The sequence below is a fragment of the Furipterus horrens genome, unplaced genomic scaffold (assembly GCF_987537825.1).
Source record: "Furipterus horrens unplaced genomic scaffold, mFurHor1.1.pri manual_scaffold_9, whole genome shotgun sequence".
NCBI lineage: Eukaryota > Metazoa > Chordata > Mammalia > Chiroptera > Furipteridae > Furipterus > Furipterus horrens.
The window spans coordinates 83,309,977-83,329,945 of record NW_028327179.1 but is presented as its reverse complement, the minus strand read 5'-3'; the positions used below and the strand labels follow the sequence as shown (position 1 = coordinate 83,329,945).

Sequence of the window (19,969 nt, the reverse complement as noted above, 5' to 3'; positions counted from 1 at the left end):
AGATGCCTAATAGAACCTGTATTCATAAAAATGTGAAGAATGCACAATGGCATAAAACACTAAAGGACAGTTTAACTCTGGTACTATGTGGCAACACTGCAGGGCATATGATAAAACCAGGCATAGTGTATGGAGAGAATAACCCATGGGGTCTCGAAAACAAAGATTATCTTCCCATTTGCTGGCCACACAATCAGAAAGCATGAGTGACAGCCAACTTATTTATGGAATGGTTCCACCAATTCTTCATCCCAGAAGTATAGAAATACTGGGAAGAGAAAGGGTTGGAATTTAAAGTCCTATTAATAATAGACAATGCATCTGGATATCCTGAATCTGTTTGCTATGAAGAAAATGTTGGGGTGTTATTTTTACATTCAAATACCATCTCAGTGCTTCAGCTCCTTTACTTGGGCATTGTTTGATTTGTCAAAGTCACATACATACACCTGGCATTTGATCACATTTAATTAGTAATTGACGCAGACCTTAATCTGGACATAATGCAGTGCTGGAAATCATTCACTGTTTCTGACATGATAATGTTCATAAAAGCTGCAATGGATGAATTAAAACCAGACACTGTAAATGCTTGCTGTAAGAAGTTATAAAGTCATGAATGATTTTAAAGACTTTCCAGGGATCAATTGGAAAGTTAGGAAGATCATTCATGTAGCAAGAAAAGTTGGTGGAGAAGAATTATCCAACATACTTGATAAAGAAGTTGAAGAGCATATTGGATGAGGAATTGGAATAACTTGTTGAGTCATTTACAGAGAAAGAAGATGAAGAAGAAACTGAAGTGGAACCAGAAATGTGGACATTACTGAAATTCGCTGAAGTGTTTCAAATTGACATTTGAATTGACAGACATTTAAAGACACAATTATGGAATACAATCCTTGGATGGAACATAGCATTGATCATATGCGTGTATGATCACCAAAGGATTACAACTTCTGCAGCAATACTCTGACAATTTAAAAGGAGACAAGTTCCCATGACAACATTCTTCCAAAAGGTTTTGGCAAAAAACCCTTCAGCTATAGATGATCCACAACCATCAAGTGCTGATATAAAGAAAAGTGGTGTATTTTCTGGTTCTGGCCACCTGGAAGATGGGGGACTCATGTCAGAAAGCCCATCTCCACTTCTGGTTTTATAAGGAGGGGGATGGTAACAGAGCAAAGAGATCAAAGGAGGGGATTGAAAAATTCTCTGCATGCCGATGAGCACAGTCCATTCCAATCAAGTGATGGCCCAGTAGGTATCATCCTGGTTTAGCCATTCTGGCTTCACATCATCTCAGCTTTACATCATCCTGGCTCCACAGTTGAAGGTCAGCAAATCTCCCAGAGCTGGGATGCTTGAAGATCCAAGTTTGTACCTTTTAAAGTTAGATCCTAAGATTCTTATACAAACATGCTATTCATCTACAAGCCACATATTAATCAGAGTCAGCACTTATAGAAACAATTTCAAAAGAATGGTGGGGTGGCTTACAATTCCCCACTGTTACACTCTGAGCACTCACACAGGAATCCAGACTGAGGCAAGCCCCCGCCCCCCCCCCCCCCCAGCTTTAACGTGTAGCTCTCCAGATGCCCAGCATGCCATTTTCATTCCAGCTAGCCAGAGGAGTAAAGATCATAAAAGACCCCTTAGGAAGCTTTTAATGACCAAGGTCCAGAGCAGTACATATCTCTTCCATTCACATTTTGTTGGCTAGAGCTAATCATTTGGCTGCACAACTAACTATGGGAGACTAGAAATGTAGCCTAACTATGCACCTGGGAAAAAGAGAATATGTATTTGAGTGCTCACACAATGGTCTGTGCTGCACATACAGAGCTGAACACAATGAAACAATGCTCCAGTCACAGAGCTGATAATCTAACAATATATAGCAACTAGTTAATTAAACCACGCACTTTGGATGCTTGTGTTACCCTAAAGGGGACCTGACCCTTAGTGGGTCTGCCTAGGGTGGGCCTGTAGTGTGTGGGTTCTTGATTTCATGCAGGAAAGATTTCAGAACACGAGTCCAGGTGACTATGAGGCCACGTTTATTAAAGCTGGGGACAGTGAGACAAGGAAGTGCTTAGGATATTGGAAGCAGCAGGAGAGCCTCAGCAAGGCTCTCTGGAAATGATACAGGAAAGAAGTGACCCTAGGCTGGGCTGCCTTAGATCACTGGAAAGTCAGAGAAAAGGGGGTCTTGGGGACAGGTGCAGGAGGCTTTCTCAGGACAAACTGCCACTGCCCATTACTGCTCACAGTTACAAGCCTTGTGGGGTCCCTTAGAATTTAAGAGATGCACGTCTGTGGGAGCAGAGAGAAAGGAGGAGGAGGGGAAAGGCACCAGTGTGCTCCTGGGAGGAAGAGGGAGAGCTTGCCCTGGGTCCTTGTCCTAAAAGCTTTTAAAGGTGGAGAGCTTAGGGGAGATCCCAGGGGAGGATTTCAATAGCATATTCAGCAGCTTTCCAGGTGTGTCCTTTCAGGGTCTGGTCTTCATTGATCTTGATTGGTCAGCACCAAGGCAGGGGGTCATTATTCAAAGCAGCTGGTCCCAAGGTCAGCAGTGGTCTCCTTTACCTGGTTTTGCTGCTTTTTGGGGCCTGGAGCTGAAATACAACAGAGGCCTAGATCTTATCTCTAGGGAGGAAAGGTGACCCGAGTGGTGAGGTTCTTGTTTTCCCAGTTTTGCCCCCTGCCAGACATCCCGGACTTCAGCCCTGGCCTTGGTGACCCTCTGTACTTGGCTGTAAATAGCTCAGCCATTTTTTTTCCGACTGGCTGCAGAACACAGAATGAAGTGTCATTGCTTAGTGTGAATACAGGGTACTGGCTAGGAGTTCAGGGAGAGAACACAGTAGCTTGGACCAGTGTAGAAGAGGAAATGGAAAAAGATAGGAAAAGTCTAGATATGTTTTAGAGTTAGAAACTGTTAATGCCGTGAAGGTGGCATTTATTTGTTTGTTTCTAACACTGGAGCAGTTTGGGTTTAATTTTAGGGTCCTATGTCCAGATCTGGTATCTGTCGAGCCCCAGGTCTGACACCTCTTCAGGGGAGAAACTAGTGAAGGGGATTCAGTCCAACTAAAGTGGAGGCTGAATCCAAAAGGCAAAGCAGTGGACTTCTTCCCCAGTGAATGAAGTGCTGAAATGAAGGCTTCTGAAATGATTTGTCTTTTAGTTCTGCACTGCTTAAATGGATTGCTACTGAACACTTGAAATATGGCTAGTCTAAATAAGTATAAAATATAGACAGCATTTTGAAGACTTGGTATATAAAAAAGTGTAAAATATCTCATTAATAATTTTATATTGGTTGCATTTTGACATCATAATATTTTGCATATATTGGGTTGCACAAAATGTATTACTAAAAATATCTTTATTTTACTGTTTTTGGAGTTATTTTAAAAATAACATTATATTTACAGAAAAATTAATCAACAGTATAGACAGTTCCTATATTTCACCCTCCCAGACACACAGTTTCTCCAATTATTTATATTATGTATTAGTGTAGTACATTTGTTACAATTAATGAACTAAAGTTCACAGGTTACATTGACTCTTAGATGTGGGGTTTTCAATTTGGTTTGACTTGATTGAATGGATGGATAGTCTTCAGCTGCTTACTAAAGGGGGAAAGACAGTGAGGAACATATTTGGAAATGAAAAAGAATTATGTTGTATCTGATGTATAAAATATAAGATATCAAATGACCAAGTGGAGATACAGGAAGTTGGATAAGTCTGTACTCAGGACTAGATGTATAAATTTGAGACTCATCAGTGGAAGTATGAAGTTAACCTTCAAATTCAAATGGTAGGAAGAGTTAATGGAAAAAAGAAAATGGAGATTGAAGATAGCTCACTAAAAAACTTTATTTATACACTTGAAAGTGTATAAATAAGGCAATATGGCTAGTAAAGGGATTTATTGGCTAGATTTTTTAAAAAGATGAGAGCCATTAGAACTCACTGGTAAACTGAAGAGTTTACCATCTTAGTTACATCTTAGTTACATCTAAGTTTCTTGATGTAAAACCAAAGTTAACTGTGAAACTGAAAGCGTGTGGAGAGGGAGAGTAAATGAGGTCCTAGCACTAGAGGAAAAGTGTGCCTTTGACTGGATGGGGTCATGTGTATCAACAGGAGGAAGAGATAATATAATAGTGTAGATGCAGACAGATTGTACTTTTGTGTGATGAGGGAGTTTTTGTTTTATTGCTTTTTTCCTCAATGAAAAAGTATGAGACAAACCGAAGTGTCAGGTGAAGGAAGAAGCTGTATTTGGGAGACATGAAAGAGTCAATCATCCAAAGGGCAGGGGTGGCGTGGGAGAAGTGTGGTAGAATCAAGGAGCAAGTTGACTAAACGTTTGAAATCTGAAGTCATAAATTTAAAGTAGGACCAGATAATAGGGTCAGGACTAAATGAAGCAAATGAGGCACAGGATGTATAGAATTTAGGGAGACACTCACTCTCGGAGTCCTGCCCAGGGTACCTGATGTGCCTAAGTCTAGCACTAGCCTTGTCACACAGTAAAGTTTTATGCTTTTTCTCAAACAATATTGAGGTACTTGAATGCAGGCAAAGAATATGTTTAATCATGACTGTGATTTGGCAGAGGAATAAAACTGGACAGAGGGAGACGTACAAGAGGACAGAGGGTATTTTCAGGAAAGAACATAAAACCTATACAAGAATAGGGGGGAAGAGAAACTACATGAGGGTAAAGTCTAATGACAAATTAGACTGATAAATTAATCAGTAGATGTAGGATCTTATAGAATCATTGTGGGGTTGGGGGTGGAAGTTGGTATCCAAAGAGATGATGTAGTTCCTGGACAGGACACCTTTTAGAGGGTGATTGTAATGTCAGATGGTGAGATGCATGAAAGGAATGATCATTGGAAGTGAGGAAGTCAGCCAGTGCAGAGGTCAGAATGTTGTGTCATCCGAGTGGATGATGAGGCCACCAGAAGTGATAACAGGAATGGGGATGGAGTTGAATACCGTGTGTCAAATGCTCAAGTCTTCAATGAACAAAGGCTAAGTAACTGATATAGAAGAGTACTTTGACTGATTTCTAAATAATTACACTATAATATGATTCTAATTCACATTATATAGCTATGTTTATTGATTATAATAAATACTTGCTAAAATAAACTGGATAAGGAGAGGGAGAGCTTGAATAATTGAGATTCTGTTGAAAATTGCCATTTCCTATGGCATTTTGGTCAATGACTTGAATCTCATACCTTCATTTTTCTTTTAAGCACACTAAAAATTGCTAAATTAACTGGTTTTATTTTTGGCTTTCTTATTTGTTTTTCTGCTTACCCAATAGTGTAGGCAGTTATGCGAAGGAAAATAGGTAATGTTTTGTAGCAAGAGGGTGGAAGGTAAGTAATAAACATGACAATAAACCGAGTGGCTTAAACTTATAAATATATTTATAATATTTGCACATAAAGGTGAATGAAGTATTTTCCCCTTTTTGCATTGTGGAAACAACAGAATGTAGATCAAGGAAGCATAAGTGTAGGCAGAGGAATGGATAATGATGATGATAGTTTCCATTTACTGCACAGCTATCACATGTCAGTCACCCACTAAGTGCCTTACACTGTAATAGCCCAGGGACATCAGAGTTCTTATGCTCCCCTGAGAGTTGAGTAAACACATTTAGTGAGGGTAACCTGCCCCATCACACAGGTAATTGGCAGAGCCAGAAATCAAACTCCAGTCTCTGAATCCCAAGGCCATACATACTGTTCCCCAGAACAGAGTTGAACAGAGCTAACATTTTCACATAAAATCTTCATTGAATGTATGATTTTTCCTATAAAAGCATATTGAAGTGCTTCATGTGTCTAGTAATAAAAATATAGTTTTTCCACACATTTCTTATTGAACAGAAAATATTCAAGGAGATGTATAGACTCTGAGAGCAGAAACTGACTCGTAAAAGCTGCCTCCCAGCTCCATATTTTTGTTTCCATTTCTCCTGTAGTGCACATCGACTGAAAAGTAGTATTAAAAATGAATTGACTTCAAAGTTCCTGAAATAACTAAACTCTAAGATGGAAAGAAGAAAAATAAGGAAATTTGCTGAAGACACACACACACACACACACACACACATACACACACACACATTTAGCCTAACCAAATACATTTGTTATATATTTTACCTGTGTTGTTAGTAGACCATAATAAAGTAATGGATACAGCAGTCCCTCTCTATATCGCGGTTCACTTATCGCGGCCTCACTGTATGGCAGGATTTAAAAAAATATTATATTTAATTATTTATTGTGGTTGTTTTCTTTTTGTATCGTGGAATTTTGCAGTACTGTATATGTATGTTGTTAAAGTTAAATAGGTGTAAGAGTGTAGAATAAATGTAAGGCTCCTACTTCGTGGTGGGGGGGGTCTAGAACATAATACCCGTGATAAGTGAGGGAATACTGTATATTGAGACTTTTTTTCTGGACAAAATCCCCCTAAATTCTGTTTTTCAGGGTGGTCAGATTTAGTAAAAGGATGATCTTTTAAATTTCTACTTGTAGAAATAAGTAAAAAGCCTGACACTCCCCCCACACCCCCGTGGCTACTCAAGGGTGTTCTTTGTTACACAGACCACAGAACCCAGGGCAACTGTTCGAGAAGAAGCAGTATGCCAATGGAGTCCATTTTTCATGTGAAATGTTTAAAATAATTCAACTGCTGCCTTGGAGGGTGTGGCTCAGTTAGTTGGAGTGCTGTCCAGCAGCCCAAAGGTTGCAGGTTTGATTTCCTGTCAGGGTGCGTGGCTGGTTGTGGGCTCAATCCCCGGTCAGAGCATAGCATGGGAAGCAACCAGTTAACACTTCTTTCTCACACTAATGTTTTTTTCTCTCCCTTTCTTTCTTCCTTTCCCTCTCTCTAAAAGCAATTTTAAGTCCTCAGACAAGGGTAAAAAAATTAATAATCAATCAATAAAAATCATTCAACTGCAATCCTAGTTCAGGATCTGAAATTAGATTAGTAAAACAAGTTACAAGCATGGTTTCTAACATCACGCCAATAACAGTGTGAACGAGACTGATCTGGCTCCTTCGTTAGTGAATATAAAAGGTGACAGGTGATCTAAGCGAAGTTCACAATGTTATGAAGAGTGGATGTGTGAGTTTTCTTTGGCTCGTTAGTGTGTGGGTGTTCCACACTTTACTGCAATTAATTGCTCACTCAGCATAGAGTCTTTGGTGCAGTGCCTACAGAGAAGAGATACACTCTGCCTTTATTCGGGAGACCATAGTTTTGTGAGAGAGGCCAAAGGTCCACCCAGTGTTGAGCATATATGAGGTGCTCAATAAGTAATTGTTGCATAAATGTTTTGATGAGGTATGGGGGTGAATAGCAAAGGTTTGTGGAGTGCAGTGAGTGCTATGACAGAGCAGGGTATGACATGAAGAGGTACTTGGGCCTCTGTTCAAGGTTTCTGTAAGTGTGACATTCGAGCCACATTTTAAAGGAAACATATAGAGAAGAAAAGTTAGGAAGTGGGAAGAAGGGAACTTACAGAAGATAACATGTGCAAAGGCAGGATGGTGAAGAGCGTGGTGAATTTAGAGAACTGGATTTTCGGTATGCGTGGCACGTGTTGAAAGAGTAAAACAAAGATTAGTAAGGGTAACTTCAGGAAAGCCATGTATGCTCACTGAGAAATTCTTATGTTCTTATAGAGACACTGGGTCTCAAACACAGCACTGTCGTAAAACTGTAGAGAAAATAATAGTTAATACTTATTAAAGCTTACTGTATACTAAATGTTTACCATATATTAATTTTTTTAATCCTCATATACCCTTCTGAGATGGAAACTACTATTAGCCCATTTTAAGAATCAGACAAATGAAATATAGTAAAATTAAGTAACTTACTTGAGATCCTATCTCTATGACAGAGCTGGGATTTAAGCACAGTGATCTGGCTCCAAAACCCATACAACTACCACTTTAGTATTAATATATTGCCTCAATACAGCATCAAATTTCTTGTAACTTGCTATTAATAATGATATTTGAAGTATCTAAGTCAGCGGTCCCCAACCTTTTGGGCACCAGGGACTGGTTTTGTGAAAGACCATTTTTCAATGGACCAGGGTGGGATCAGGAAGACAGGAGGGGGAGCTCCAGTGGTAATGTGAGCAGCATCCATGGAGCAGGAGGAGGGAGGCTGGTCTAAATTGAACAATTATTATTTTTTTGTGATAATATAGCTCTCACTCACTTGTTTTCCAATGTACTTTCTCAAGTTTGAGAAAAGAGGGGTAGAAAGAGGGGGTAGACTAAGAATTGCATGTAAGTCAGAGCACATTTATGAGCATGTTACACAAGCAGCATTCTTCAATCTTGGATACCATTTGGGTGAAAAAGATTGGGATGGCTGTTGTAGTAGATAGTCATTCACTGAAAAGTATGAAAATATTGGGGATTCTGGTTAGAGAAAATAAAATGTGCCTTTAATCATGGAGGATAGGACATCAAGATTTTTTGAAGTAACATATAAATGTAATGAATGGTTGGTGATGTTAATGTGAAGTTCTTAGCTGAGAGGTATTCTCCCATTCAGGAATACCTTTCCCATTTGAATTCTCATGATCATTTGTCTAAATTTCACTTAAAGAACTTTCAACATCCTATTACTCTGCATTGGTGTGGACTGGAAATACATATGGGATGAATACTAATCATATCTGAATACACTGTGTATTGCTCAATGCACTTGACAAGCACTTGTTTATTTAATTCTCATAACAACCCTAGAGAAAAGTTTCCAATGTGTTTTTATTACAAATTTTACAGATAAGGAAATTGCGGATTTAGAGATTAACTTGCTTGATGTCACTATGAGTTTTTTAAAAAAGATTTTGGTCTGGTATGGCAAATGGGTTTCCACTTGAGTATCTAGTAGCTAAGATAGTGTTGATTGCTTGGAGGGCTCCTGTTTTACTCCCCAATCCCTCATTTCTTTCTTGATTTATATATAAAGTTATTTCCCATATGAACTATTAATAATTCAAATGCATACAGCCCCTTTAGGACTTCAAAATGTCCTAAATATTCATTGTTAAGTCCCTATGTGACAAGTGAAGGAAAACAGATACGACAAATGGTGCAAATAAATGGCGAAGTGGAATTAGCATGTACCTTCTGCTCCTGACTCAAACCAGTGCTCTCTCTTCCATGCTGTGCCTTATTCTGTGGCCCTGTCCATTTTGCCAATACCAGTTACCTGTGGTCTCATCAGAGACTTTACACCGTTTAAATTTTAGGAAGATTCCAGAGAACAGAGGATATTAGACATCTCTTCATTAAACACCACAGAAGTACCCTAATTGTTAGTGTGTGGCTCTTATTGTATTCATTTGAAATTTACTGTTTTAAGTTTTTCATTTTGTTTGACAAGTTAAATGTTATAGAGTTTTGTGCTTATTGGTTTTAGTTAAAAACTCTAGAATAAGAAAAAACAGGTAGAATAAGAAACTCATTCTAAGATGAAAATGTATAGAGTTGAAATACATAATTAGTAGTACATATTTCTGAAGAATGCAATATGGAAAAGAGATAGCAAGAAGGGAACACTTTCTAGTACAGTATAGAAATTAAATCCCATATGCTGTAAGAAGAAATTCAGGGAATAGGCTATACAAAGAGAAGACAGACACAAAGAAATGGGAATGGTGTCAGGTCAATTTGTCCAGACAGCAAAGAGTAATCCAAGAGGATAAGGCAGGGGAGGGTCTTTAAAGACTGTTAAAGAAAAGGAAGGTTTATAGAGCTAGTGAGGCTCTATGAAACAAAAAAGCATTGGGGATAGTGATCCCTTTCTATTCTTAAAACCTGTGATTATATGGAAGTTAATAAGAGGGAAAGTAAAAATGAGCAGAAGCTATTAAAAGATGAAAGCTTTCAAGAGAAATGGGAGTTTAGAAAAGACTGCATTTCTTGCATCCTGCTGCCCTGCCACTATTACACTTGTCACAGTGAACTAGGAAACTTTTATGATCTGAGTAGAGTTGAGACTTCTCAATGATCACTTCCTCGCCCACTGAGAGGTTCCCCAACGCAGCCCATGTTGATATATACTCTTGGGCAAAGGTAGCAGAAGCAAAGGCTTAAAAGAGAAATTGAATAGAGCAACTGCTTCAGAATGGAGTTCAAATCAGAATACAGTAAAACTCCAGGGAATCTGGCTGGGTCATTCTCTTGCCACATTTGACTTGCTGTTTGTAGTTTCTATTGTACTATAGCTGTTGTGCTTCAACACATTTACTGTCTTCTCTACTAACTGTCGTTCTCTGTAGCCAGTAGTGAATAATCAGCCCATCAACTTTTATTTATTCAACTGTTAGGCCTTACTTGGATACTCATCATTTACTTTATAATGAGTACAATAAAGCATGTCTTCCTTCTGTATGTACATCTGGGCCTCTATTCATGTTAAACATATTATGCTATCAAGAATGACCTTGTATGAATTATAATCTTTGTATCTCTTACCATGGACAATATATTTTTATCTACCATTCTTAGAGAAAAATAAGCCCAATGGGCTATCTTACTAAGACTTTATTAACACTGTTTTCTAAACATTTATAGGTAGTGCTGGAACACCTGTCACTTTTAATGAAAATGGAGATGCTCCTGGACGCTATGATATCTTCCAGTATCAAATAACCAACAAAAGTACAGAATACAAAATCATTGGGCACTGGACCAATCAGCTCCATCTAAAAGCAAGTATCAGTATAAATGTACATGAACAGATATTGCTCTCAAATAGGAACATTTTATTTTTAAGTATATAAAATTTTTCAGAAATGTATGATTTGATCCTACCTTCAACCTTCAACTTTGAAATGTTATGGTAAGTCTTAAATGTCTGTGTAGAAATCTGACATTTATAGGTATCTAATGAAAGGTCTAATTTTCTTTTAATGCACAATATATACATTTAGGAAAATTTTGTCCTTTTCTGGAAGACACGCTTATTCAAGTCTTTGTATACTGTATGTGTGTGTGTGTTTGTGTGTGTGTGTGTGTGCAGTGGGTCACAGAGTTTGTGTGTGTGTATAGATCAGCCTGAAGCAGGGTCCCATGTCCTGAGGGTGGTGCAAAACACAGCTGAGCACTTGCCTGACCAGGTGCCATGCTTCCTTGGGGCTCTGTCTTCTCCCATTGGGGTCTGGTGGGGACCAGGTGAGGGAGGCATGTGGGATGGTGGAGGACAGAGTAACTGCTTCTGATGTGCCTGGTTGGTAGGCAGGCCTCCAAGGGGCTTTCCTAGGATAGGAGTCATTAAGGACTTTGGGGAGCTTCTGGCTGTACACATAAATCATAAGGGGCTGTGGAGCAGAAAACAAGTCCTGAACTTGATGGATAAGGGAGGCCCCAGAAGTCACAGGGTACAGGGCTGGTGGTGGCGGCATGGGGAGGGTGTAGAGGTGGTTGGAGCCAGTGAGCACCATACCAATGCCACTGGCTTCTTTGGACATAAAGTAAGGGAGCTGCCCTGTAGTCTCAGCTAAAGATGGGTATTCTTTCATTCAGTATCTCTTCTATATCTATAATGTAGGACTATTCTCAGAAACAGTGGCTGAGGAATTGCTACAACAGTAATGTTTCCTCTGTAGGCAATAAGGTGCTTTTAAAATGCTTAAAATGAGCTAGAAATATATTCTACTGTTCTATCGTTTTAATTTGCATTCCACTCTTTCCTTTAATAAAAGTATCTCCTCTTCTTGATTCTCGAAGCTACCATAACACTGTGAGAGTTGAGTTCATTTCCTCAATCAATAATGAGGTTCATTTCCTAGCTACAGCTTATCCTAGCTAAAAGGTAACAGCTGATAACATACATAAGGGTGGGAGAGAGATTATTCTGTCTCTGTGTGTAACATGTATACATGTGCTTTCATGTGCTTGAACTCACTCAAAAGACAATTTAATATTTTAATACATTTTCACTTCCATATATCCAAATATAACCTCTGCAGTGATATATTTATGTAGCATCAGTCACCAAAGTTCTCAGAAGAGAAGCAGTGATAATAACAAAACTAGGATATTTATGATATATTGTCTCTGAAATGACTTCCTGATAATTAACACAGTTCTGCATTGAATAATGTGCAAAGACAACTTCTGCTTCAACTATCATTGCATGATGTATGATCATATATCTACAGCGTACTATTAGTAGCAACCTCATGAAATCTTATCCAATTGTTCTGCAATTCAAATTGACATTTATCCACACATATCTTTAATAACTCTACAGGTTATTGATACCAATCGGGAAACCAATAGCTTTTTGGCAGAGAGCCCTTTTGAAAGTGGAACTATATGAAATAGACTAAACATGACAAAGAAAATATGATAATGACTAAAAAGCTACTTCTTATCTGATTTTTATTAATACCAAACTTCCTATTATAGTCTTATAATTAGGGTTTTTCATAACAAAATTAAATTGTTGAAAAATATGTGTACTAATATATAATACAGTGATACTTAAAATAATTATACACTCAAATACACATACACATCTCTCTATATATGCATGATATATTTATTATAAAACTTTATATTGAATCACAAGCTGATCTTTTATGTACATTTAATGGTGCATGAAAGTTTTGTGTTTGTTATTGTGCTATTGTTCATAAAATACATCAAGCTGTTTATAAGAATTATTTTTCAAGCATGGTTATGATCATTCATAACTGGATAGCAATGCTTGTTCTTCTGAAACAGGGAGAATGAAACTCTGAGAACAAAACAGTGAATTGCATTGTGGGGAGTGGTTATGTCAATTCTGTTACATTCTGGAATTTATCAGGTCAAACTAAATGACTGTTTTTCCTTGGGTGTTAGATCAGTCACCTGCTTAAAGGTGGAGTGAGAGGTTTTTGAAAAACTACCAATTTATTAAAATTCTACTTACAACTTGGGCAAGGCACCAAACAAATTCTTTGCCTGCACTTCCTCATACATAAAATGGAAACATTAGTAGCACCTCCTTTACTTGGTGGTAATAAGAATTAAATGAAATAATAACAGTAAGCATTTCATCCAGTGTATAGCACACATAAAATCTATAAATATTACCTATTATTAATTCAGTATCTCATGATTCTGTGTGGTCAGTGGGAGATCTGATCATGTGTGTTGTGAGTAGAGAAGTGAAGGTCTTATTAGAAGAGGCTCCTGCTTTTAGAAAATTTGCTCTGAGAAAGGTCAGAGTGAATCTTCACGTTTAAAATATTGACCATTCTTGTTTCCGCCCATCTTTAATATTTCCCTTAATGCTTGCGAAAATCTATCTGCACTTAAAAAGTAAACTTTATGTAAGATAAATAAATAGTTTTTTATAGTAGTCTGTGGCTACTTATTGTCACCTAGGTGGTTAATTTTGAATGGATTTGATCAGTTCCTCCTGTGCACATATTCTGTACCAAGTCTTGGCACTAGAGTAAATAAGTGGTCCATGCTCTCAGGGAGCTCAGACCAATAATTCTCGCACAATGAGGCAGTTGCTCTGATGAAGATGTGTACGTGGATTTGCAAGGGCAGCATAGGGAGAGGTTGCTAATCTGGCCTGACTGCTGGTGGGGTTTGTTGAGGGACAGGAAGGGTACTCTTCCCTATATACTCCATCTCTCTTTATTCTATTAAACCAGATTGATGACAGATTTCACACTCTCAATAATAATTATTTATCAGCCAATTATTGGACTAAATTCTGCTTATTTTCAAAGAGCCAGTTTTTTCTGGCTGAGTTCTACCATAAGGTAATTTTGTGTACAGAGTGTATAATTAATCATATCCTAGTAAAACAAATTTGCCCTGAGTATATCTTAGTGGAGTGAAAGAATTTTTAAAACAAGTAGATATTTTTTCTTTTATGAGGTATTTAGTTTCTCAAAAGCAATGCCTTTATTATTTCAAATATTATTGTTTCTTTTTCTTTTTCACAGAACTGACATAGGTTCATTTAGCAATTACTATCAGTTAATGTAAATTGCTTATTTTGATTTAAGGTTTTTATTCAGTAATCTCAGTCCACACACAAAAGGCATATTGTCTATCCAAGAGTCAGTTTGAAAAATTAGGTCTCTCTTTTTTATTGGGCTGATTTTCTCAAGATACAGGTGGTCCTTATTAGTGATTATAAAACATATTGTAATCTAGAGGTTGAGAGTAAACATCAAAGCCTGATCTGAGAAGAAACAGCCATCTGCTACTTCAAGTCCACAGGGAGGCGCATAGTGAGCTTCCCGGGTAGGCCTAAAATAACTCAGGGCTCACATTTTTAGTCTCCCAACTGAAGCCACTTTTATTTTTTTTCATTACAGTAGGAATGAGACATATGTTTTGTTTTCCTCTCTTTTAATTCAAGTAAATAATTCAAAGATAACTAAAAATATTAAAGGACTATAACTTCATGAGTGCCTCAATCATAATTATGAGTGGCAGTGGCAGTTGGAAAGGGCGGTTTGAAGAAGGGCTTCATTGACCATGATTGAACTTTTGAGCGGGTCCCTCCATAGACTAGTGTAACTCCTGATAATGTACTGAATTCTGAGCCTCAGTTTTCTCTTCTGTTAAATGGGAATAATAAATGGGCTTACCCTGAAGATTAAATGCATTGTAATATAGCAGGCAAGAACAAGACCTCAAAGTCAGAAAGATGATGTTTGAATTCCAACTTTCCATTTATGAGTCTGATAGCCTTGTATATATTATTTTAACCTCTCTTAGTCTCAGGTTCTTCATCTACGTGGAAACAATCATAACTACTTTATAGAGTTTTTGAGACAATGAAAGAAAATTGCATTTAAAAATATCCTTGAACACTGCCTGGCACATGTTCAGTGTTAAATGCATATGGTAATAACAGTTTTGTTTTGCCAGTTTAGTCAGGCTACTAAAGAGGATCTGTAATGGGTATTTCTTTCTTTTTATTTTTGAAACAGAGTCATGGACAGAGAGAACAGAGTGACAGCTATTAAAGGGGTGGGGTTGGAGACGAGGTGAGAAGGGTGATGGGATTAAATAAAAAGGAAAGAAAGGAAAAAAAGAGAGAGACTCAGGGACACTGACAAGAGTATGGTGATTGCCGGGGTGGCGGGGGTGGAGATAGAATACAGTAAAGGGGGATAAATGGTGATGGGAGGAGACTTGACTTGGGGTGGCAAACACAGTACAATATACAGGTGATATATTATAGAATTGTACACCTGAAACCTATATAACTTTATTAACCAATGTCACTCCAGTAAATTCAATAAAATAAAATGGGTATTTCAGTCTGAAATATCGTATGTGTGAAATCTTTTCTGCATTTATCTTGATGTTCTGAGTAGGGAGTAACTGTAAAAAGGTACGCATACAACCATACACCATGACAAATTGTGCATATACAATAAGCCCCAAATGTTTATTTTGGTATGAAAGGAAAATGAGCTTTATGATCCCAATTCTTTGGAGATGATGAGTAAATTTTCTTTTGGAATTTAACCCATTATATCAGTCTTTCCTATGCACCTTTAGTAGTATAGTATTTATAGTATTTATAACATGATGTTTTAATTGAATATATTTGTTTACCTATATGTGGCCAGTCAAATACATGCTATACTGGGATTTCCTCAACTTGCTTGAAATACAAAAAGGAAGAATTTCTGAGTTTCCTCATTTGCCTCATGTGCCTACTGTTTTGTATAAACATCAAAAGTGTTGAACCAAAATAATTAGATTCATTAATTTCATAGAGGAACAGATTTCCTAATGTGAAGGATAGTGAAACAATCTTGAAATAGTAATGAACTGAGTCAAAACAGTGCTTGAGGGGGGACTTGACCTTTTATTTGCTTTGACTCTTAACAATCATGCGTCTATCTCTTTGCCTCTGATTCTCCATTTGCACAGTTAGCTGCATGTGAAAATATTCTTTTATACTAACATCAGTGCATAGAAGAGATAGTCTACTTTATGACACTAGCATTATGTATAGGGCTCCCTTCCCTACAAAACATGAATGTGAGGTCAGTTCTCTGAGACCTTTGACTACATTCAATAGAACTTGAAATGCCACTTTAAGTGCTTATACTCTATTCTGAAAATACTTTTTTCCTACTTTCTTTCTTTGTTATAAGAGATTCATTGTCAAAACTATATATTTGTTTATTAGATAGAAATTTACTGTTTTAAAAAATGTTATTTTTGGTTAGTACTGTTATCAATGTTTATGAGAAAACAAGCATTTGGCAAATTCATTTTTGACATATTGAGCAAATGTCAAAGTGATTAACTTTTAACTACATTCTTGCCAAGCCAAGAGTAGGTGTTCAATAAGTATTTGTTGAATTTGTGACTAATATTATGCTAGTTTCTAAATGCTGACTGAATATGGAACAGTGATCCAAGATTATTGATTAGCAAGTGGACTACTTGTATGCAGATTATTTATTCAATGACTGCTCACTGCCAGGCAGGACAGATCCAAGATTATTGATTAGCAAGTGGGCTACTTGTACGGAGATTATTTATTCAATGACCGCTCACTGCCAGGCAGGACGCTAAACTTTTGAGGAGTACAAGATCCAATAAAATAAACTTCCAGCTATCAAAACATTTACAATCTGTTAAAGGCAATGCTGTACTTGACTTTAACTGCAATAAAAGCATGATTAGACAGGTACAGGCTAAAGAATAAACTACAAATTCTGAAGATGTAATGATTACCTCCATTTTGGGGGACTGCTTTGTGTAAACATCAAAAGTTTTTAACCAAAATAATTAGATTCATTAATTTCATAGAGGAACAGACTTTATATAGTAAAGAGTAGTGAAACAGTCTTGAAGTAGGAATAAATTGAGTCAAAAAGTTTCTTGACAGTTGAAATTCAAGCTGGATTTTAAATTACTTTGGTGGCCAGAAATGGTTGGAAGAGTATATAGGCCATGGAAAAAGCATTCATTCAAACATCTGTCTATCCATTTATTCCAGAATTAAGTGCCTCCAATGAGCCATTGCTGTGCTAGTTGCTAGAATGGTCTGAATGAATTTTAGATTCAGTCCCTAGTGTCACTCCTGAATTAGTAGCACTATTCAGGAGCAGAATCCAATATGCCTCTCTTATGAACCCTTAATTCCTCTGGCTATGTCCCTTTACTCTTGATGATTTTAAACACACATTCTTATTATCAGAGTAGGATCAGTGTCTCCAAGGAGGCATATTCTATCTTGTTCTTGAGACTGGAGAATTAGGGAACTATTCTGATATGTTTTTTATTGTCCCCAAGGAGATGGGTTGGGAATACCCTAATATTTGAATGGCCTTATTGGAAAGGTCTGACATTCAGAAGTCCCACACCATTCATATTCTTGCCTATGACATTTGCAGGGCTTCCTAGCCTCTGTAGGACTTCATAGGTGCTGTGTGGCTTCTGATGGCTACCTTTGAGAATCAATATCTAATGGGTGGGTCAGCCTACCCTGCTTACACAGGACTTCATAATGCCAGCTAGAAGGGCATTGATAGAGATGAGAACTGTTACCTGTGTTTTCACAGAAAGAAAGAAAAGAGTAGTTAATTTATGGAATGAGTGTGATCCTGAGAGGCTGGGACAGAGGAAAATCTGAGCAGAGGACATCATGGAGAATGAAGAAAGATGGCTTGGAGCTAAATTTTATAGGGTCTCAAATACTGTGAGATCACATGTTTGTATCCTTTAGGCTACAGCAATCTTTCCAGTGGAAATAGGTTGAGCTAAATGTAGACTGGTTGGAGAAGAGGTTGTTCCTTTACTCAGTAGAAGCTGTAATTAAGAATTAAGTTCTTTCCTATGTTATCTAATTCTGATAGATTCTCTCTGCCTGATCTATTCATCTACTTGGTTTGTGCATTATTTCCATAAGATATCTAAAAAGACTTACTAAGATACATTTATCATAGTAAGATAACCAAACAAACAAATAAGTGAGGGAATTAGGAAGAAAGAAAAGTTAATAAATTAGAGTTAATAGTTGTGTTATTTTATCATCAGTAATTATAGCCAATAGATTCATCTAGGCTGTTCAATGGAGTATGAAATAATCATACTACTATTTTAGAACATACAAAAGTATGCCATATAAAATATGATTTAATCTGATTAGTAACTGAGAAGCCAGATTTAGTCATCTGGATCTATTTCAGCATAGGCTCTTGGGGTAAGAGCATTTGTATCAGGGAAAATGTAAGTAGGACATTAAAAATAAGAAAAGGCAATTAGTTATTTTAATAAAAATAATGAAAATGGAAGAAAAGGAAGCCAAAAAAATAATAATGGTCATATTAGAAAAGGCAAATCAAAGAATATGATGTAACTTAAAGAAGAACATAACGTAAAATAGAAAATGCTTTTTTATACCAATACCAAAGAATGGCAAAGGAAGATGGAGACTCTAGACTTTTGTGGGGACAATAAAGTCATAAAACTATAATAAATGAAATGTTAATTGCCATTTTAACCTCAGGAAGAGTAAAGTAAGTGCAATTTTAATATAATTAGTAGAATAAGTAAGCTTAAAGTAAGGTTATAAACGTAAGGTTATAATCTAGAATAGAAGAAAAACTGCTAAAAAATTATTTCCTTATGGTAGGTATACTAACATATATGTGAACCCTGTATCCTAGGGTATTTTTTAAAAACTCAATGGACATGTCAGCATTATGTAAAATCTACAATAGACAAGAGAATGACAAAGAAGATTAAAAAGTATTATATGTGAATATAATATGTAGCCCCCAGCTATAGACAGAGGTCAGTAGGTGATAAGAGCATGAAACTAAAATAAATAAAGTTTATCTCCAAGTGAAGTTGCAGAAATGCACAACTGTGTATAAACTCTGGAGTTGAGACATAAAATAATATTATTTCTTTAAACCCATAAATAAATGACAGAGAGATATAACAAAGTCACAATGACAAAATGAGGACACATAAAAGTACTGTATTTTACTAGTTTTCATTGCTTTTACTTTTCATATAATCATTGTAAATTAAACTTACTATTTTGAGATAATTGTAGACTCACATGCAATTATAAGAAATTATAAAGAAAGAACCCATGTTTCCTTTATCAGCTTCCCCTCTAATAATATCTTCTTTAAAAATTAAATAGACAATTTCCCAAGGAAGGCATACAGATGACCAACAAATGTATAAAAAGATGCTCAACATCACTAGTTATAAGGGAAATGCAAATTAAAATCACAGTGAGATACTACATCATACCTGTTGGAATGGTTATTATAAAACAAGAAATAATAAGTGCCAGAGAGAAATGTAAGTTGATGCAGTCACTGAAAAACAGTATCATGGTTACTCAAAAAAACTAAGAATAGAGTTACCATAGTTTCAGGAATCACTCTTCTGGGTATCTATCCAAAAAATAAAATTGAAAACATTTGCTCATAAAGGTATATGTAGCCCTATGTTCACTGCAGCATTATTCACAATAACCAAGTGTCCTTTGACAGAAGATTTGATAAAAAAGTGCATCATACATATGTATATTCTTAAACGTACATTTCAACACACACACACACACACACACACACACACACACACACACACAAATGGAATACTTCTCAGCCACCAAAAAGATGAAATATTGCTATTTGTGACAACATGGATGCATCTTAAAAGTATTATGATAAGTGAAGTTAGTCAAATGGGAAAGGACAAGACTGTATACTTTCACACATATGTGTGGGATATAATATAAAAAATAAACAAACAAGCAAACAAAAACAAACTCAGATACAACAGAATGATGGTTACTAGAGGGTAAGGGGTGGTGGGGAAGAAGAGGATATAGGGTGTCAAGTACAAGGCAATGGAAGGAT

The 19,969-nt window shown here is 36.8% G+C and overlaps 1 protein-coding gene across 1 annotated transcript in view; it reads left to right on the top strand.

The window, feature by feature from the left end:
• Window positions 1–19,969, top strand: part of GRM8 (glutamate metabotropic receptor 8) — an 837,366-nt gene that overhangs the window by 647,193 nt on the left and 170,204 nt on the right. Inside the window, exon 7 of the mRNA XM_090287460.1 lies at window positions 10,668–10,804. Within this exon, the coding sequence (XP_090143586.1) occupies window positions 10,668–10,804 (137 nt within the window). The remainder of the gene's footprint in view (window positions 1–10,667; window positions 10,805–19,969) is intronic.